At 52.4% G+C, this 4,599-nt stretch overlaps 1 protein-coding gene across 1 annotated transcript in view; it reads left to right on the top strand.

Annotated features, from left to right (window-relative positions):
- Positions 1–1,059: 1,059 nt before the first annotated feature.
- Positions 1,060–4,599, top strand: part of LOC106817564 (muscleblind-like protein 2a) — a gene marked incomplete at its 5' end in the record, with an annotated part of 43,143 nt that continues 39,603 nt past the window's right edge. The window contains one exon of the mRNA XM_014822238.1: positions 1,060–1,247. Within this exon, the coding sequence (XP_014677724.1) occupies positions 1,060–1,247 (188 nt within the window). The remainder of the gene's footprint in view (positions 1,248–4,599) is intronic.

The following is a 4,599-nucleotide window of genomic DNA, read 5'->3' as shown; positions in this document are numbered from 1 at the left end:
TTTCATATTGTCATTTATGTCGGCAAAAATCTACTAACTGCACGAGCTATACTTAAAATACATGTTTTCCCTTCTCCGTTAGTCATTTTATCGACCGGTTGGTCTGAATTTGCCAGTACTGCTAGCATAACGCATTAGGTGTATGTGCATGCAGTAAGGCTAACATTTCGTATATACACATTCTTTTCTCTTAATATGTGCCACCGAACTGCATATATCAACGTAGATTTGTTGACATCCATCTTTTCAATATCGCTAACACGTGATTCTCTCCGTCCCACGAGGTGGCATTAGCTCGCCATGGCAACAGTACAACCTGCGTTTATAGTGATGCATACGCATAGCAATAATTAATACAATAATAAACGCATATATCACACAATAGTATAAATAGCGACACTCTCCGTGTAACGCCTTATATGTATCCTATATTATATATATATATATATATATATATATATATATAGATATACTAATTAATATATAGATCTATAGACGAGCGAGAGCAGAAGAGAGAGAGAGAGAGAGAGAGAATATTATGTTGCATATATAGCTCAATACGTAGGGGAAATGATTTTATGTCCGTCATGATAGGCAATAAACATAAACAGCTGTAATCGTCGGTTTTTGGACCTTGATCCGCTATCACGTTATACGACGGCATCCCTATTCGTTTTGTTCGCGTCGGCCTAATCTATTTATAGCCGGTCTATAAGTTCGTGTTTTTTTTTATATCCTTACCGTTGTTATATCTGTACACGTTATAAATATGCATCCCTCTACAGTTCCTGCATATGCCCCATTCCCTCTACAGTTCCTGGGCTATGCATCCCTCTACAGTTTCCTGGCTATGCCATCCTCTTCTATGCTTCTATGATAGGGATACAGCTCCTGCTAATAGGCCTATGCGTCCACTCTTACAGTTATCCAGTGGCCTGCTGTTTCATCCCTCATGATACCAGACCTGTGCACGCACGCGTGTACGTGCGCATGTTACGTGCGTGTACGTGCGGGTACGTGCTGTAACTGACGCGTACGTGTGTGTGTTGTGTTTGGCAGGCGGGAGCGACCCGTACCCTCCAGCCGATACCAGCCATCGCACACGAGTGAAACCCATACAACAACCAGAACATGATCATGCACGGCCTCGTGCCTCGAGACGCGGCTATGCAACCTCCTTTCCGGAGTGTGATGCTCGTCACAGCTGCGTGCGCAGCAAGAAACCAGGACGGACGGATAGGCTAGAGGTAAAGTAAACCACCACCCCCCAGCCCCCACCCACAACCCCCCGCCGACCGGTCGACCGCCCCCACCCCCTATTTATCGCCGAAGGCCCAACGGCATCTCGTCGTTTTCTAGTCGAAGACGCCGATGGCGGCCATCTTTGGGTGGTCACGGCGCGCCTCTGAGATCGGGCGCAGGTGTGGCCCTTCATTGAGCTCATGAGTTTGCAGAGAATTCTAGGAAAGCGTAAGGAAGAACGGAAGAGAGAGGAGAGAGAGAGAAGAGGGGGTGTTCTCTCACAGTGTGGAAGAGGGAGGGAGGAGGGTATGGTGTGCTCCTTCACATCGGTGAGGTCGAGATGATTATTCTGCAGTGCGGAACAGCGTTAAACAGCGTTAGACGCGAGAAGGTGGAGGCGGGGAGGAGGCGGGGAGGAGGCAAGAAGGTGGAGGCGGGGAGGGGGAGAAAAAATAAGAAACTGAAACTGAGATGGAAGAAAAACAAAAACAAAAATAAAAGGAAGAAGAAAAAAAAGAAAATGAAGAAGCAGAAGAAGAAAGTAGAAAAAGAAAACGACGACGACGACGAATAAGAAAAGGAACAGGAAGAAGAAAAAGAAGGAAAAGAAGCCATCCAGACTTCACCGCGACACGCACGCCATAGCGAGAGAGAGAGCTTGATCACTGCTCAACTCAGCACGCACGCACGCACGCACGCACGCACGCACGCACACACACACACACACGCACTCACGCACACACACACGTACGCACACACACACACACACACGCACGTACGCACACACACACGCACACACACGCACGCACACACACACACACGTACGGACGCACGCACGCACACACACACACGTACGCACGCGCACACACGCACGCACACGCGCACACACATCACGCACGCACGCACGCCCGCACGCGCGCACGCACGCACGCACGCACGCCCGCTCCCGCGCGCACTAGGACAAACAGTGCGGTGTGAACGTGGGATTCACTGTGGTTGAGAATGAGGTGGGATGCGGCGTTGTTGTCAAGACGATGCTCAGCCATCAGATTCTCAGCAACAGCAGGAGTAGCAGCAGTATCGTCATCATCATCATCAGCAGCAGCAGCAGCAGCAGCAGCAGCAACATCAACAACATCAGCAGCAACAGCAGCAGCAACAACAACATCAGCAACAGCAGCAGCAGCAGTATCAGTAGTACGGTCATCGATCTGGCCGTCGTATTTTTTCGCGGGCCGTCTATACCGCCACCACTCCCGCTCCCGCTGCTCCTCCGCCGCCGCCGCCGCCGCCGCCGCCGCCGCCGCCGCCGCTCCTGCCGCTCGCTGTCTCGCCGCTACATAACGCATGATGGTGATTGTCAGCAATGGCCGCAAAAATCACCGCTTAGCTTTTCGTCGGTGGGTGGCCTGATCACACACACACACACACACTACACACACACACACACACACACACACACACACTACGTTTGGTCTCATGGCTGGGGACGCTCGCGCGCAGCGCTGCGCACACACCACACCACACAGCACACCACACACACACACAAACAGCAACAACACACAAACACAGCACATACACACACACACGCGCGCACACACACACACACACACACACACACACACACACACAACACACACACACATACACACACACACACACCACCACATCTACGCAACGACACTCTTCGTCTCTATCTCTCATCTCTATATCTCTCTCTCTCCTCTCTCTCATCTCTCTCTCTCTCGTCTCTGTCTTATGTCTCTCTTGGTCTCTCCTCTGTCTATCGTCTTCCTCTGTCTCTCTCATGTCTGTCCTCTCTGTCTATTCTTCTCTCTCCTGCCCTCCCTCCTCCCTCCCGCTCCTCCCCTGCCGCTCCCTCCTCCCTCCCTCCCTCCCTCCCTTCTCACCTCCCTCCCTCCCTTCCTCCCTCCCTCTCTCTGCTCTCTCTCTCTCTCTCTCTCGTCTCATCACCTCTCTCTGCTCTCACGTCTCTCTCTCTCTCTAGCTGCTTTCTCTCTCTCTCTCTCTCTCTCTCTCTCTCTCTCTCTCTCTCTCTCTCTCTCTCTCTCGTTCTCTCGCTCCCTCTCTCTATCTCTCGCTCTCTCGCTCCCTCTATCTCTCGCTCTCTCGCTCCCTCTCTCTATCTCTCGTTCTCTCGCTCCCTCTCCCTCTCTCTCATGCCTCTCTCCCCTGTCTCCCACCCCTTCTCTACCCCTTCTCTCTTTCTCCCTCCCTCTTTCTTCTTTCTCGCTCTCTCCCCTTCTCCCTTTCCCCTCTCTCCTCCCCTAAGGAGGTAGGAGGTAGACAGACGGATGTGATATCATAACGTCGTGCTGCTGGTAACGGTAACGGTCGGTTGCTAACGGTTAACCGACGCCGCGCCTCTAACGTACGCAGCACGAAATCCGTGTTCGCTGCAATCGGCTGCTGGTGACAGCAAATCCATACGGCGTCACTGCACCACTGTCTGTCAGTCTCCGCTGCCTCCGCCGCTCCCGCTGGCGAAATTTTTCCCCCACGTGAGTTCCGGACCCACCATAGATAGTGTTTTGTAATGTATGGTTCGTATATATATGGTTGGATTATAGTTAGTGTTAGGGTTCGGTTACGGGTTAGGGTTAGGGTTAGGGAGTATTCATTTTACATTGTTGCTTCGAGAATGGAGTGCGCTGATTGGCTGTGGTCCGGAACTCAACTGGGGGGAAAAATTTCGCCTCCCGCTGCCCGCAGCCACGACCCGTGCGCTGCATCTCATATGCTGCCGTCATGCACGGGTAACGGGAAAGGAGGGAGAGAAGAAGCACCGGACAGGAGGAGGAGCAGTGGTGATAGCGGGGCAACAGTGACAGGAGAGGACAGGGCAGGAGAGGACAGGAGAGGCAACAGTAACAGTAGGGACAGGAGAGGACAGGAGAGGCAACAGTAACAGTAGGGACAGGAGAGGACAGGAGAGGACAGGAGAGGCAACAGTAACAGTAGGGACAGGAGAGGACAGGAGGGGACATAAGAGGAACAACAGTGACAATAGGGACAGGAGGGACAGGAGAGGACATAAGAGGACAGGACGTGGCAGCGGTGTTTGCCTTTTTCTATATCCGTTCTTTTCCCTCTGCTCGTGCTCAGTTCAACCTGCGGGCATGGACACCCCCCGCTCTCTCTTTCTCTTCCTTCCCCCGATGATAGGCGTCATCTCTCGTGCACGCACGCTGCGGGGTGTGACGTCACTAGCTGTCTGAGAGAGGGGGAGAGACAGAGAGAGAGAGTGAGAGAGAGCGAGCGAGAGAGAGAGAGAGAGAGAGAGAGAGAGAGAGAGAGAGAGAGCGAAAGAGAGCGAGAGAGAGAGAGAGAGAGAGA

Source organism: Priapulus caudatus, unplaced genomic scaffold, assembly GCF_000485595.1.
Source record: "Priapulus caudatus unplaced genomic scaffold, Priapulus_caudatus-5.0.1 Scaffold1771, whole genome shotgun sequence".
Lineage (NCBI taxonomy): Eukaryota > Metazoa > Priapulida > Priapulimorpha > Priapulimorphida > Priapulidae > Priapulus > Priapulus caudatus.
This window is presented reverse-complemented; position numbering and strand designations above follow the sequence as displayed.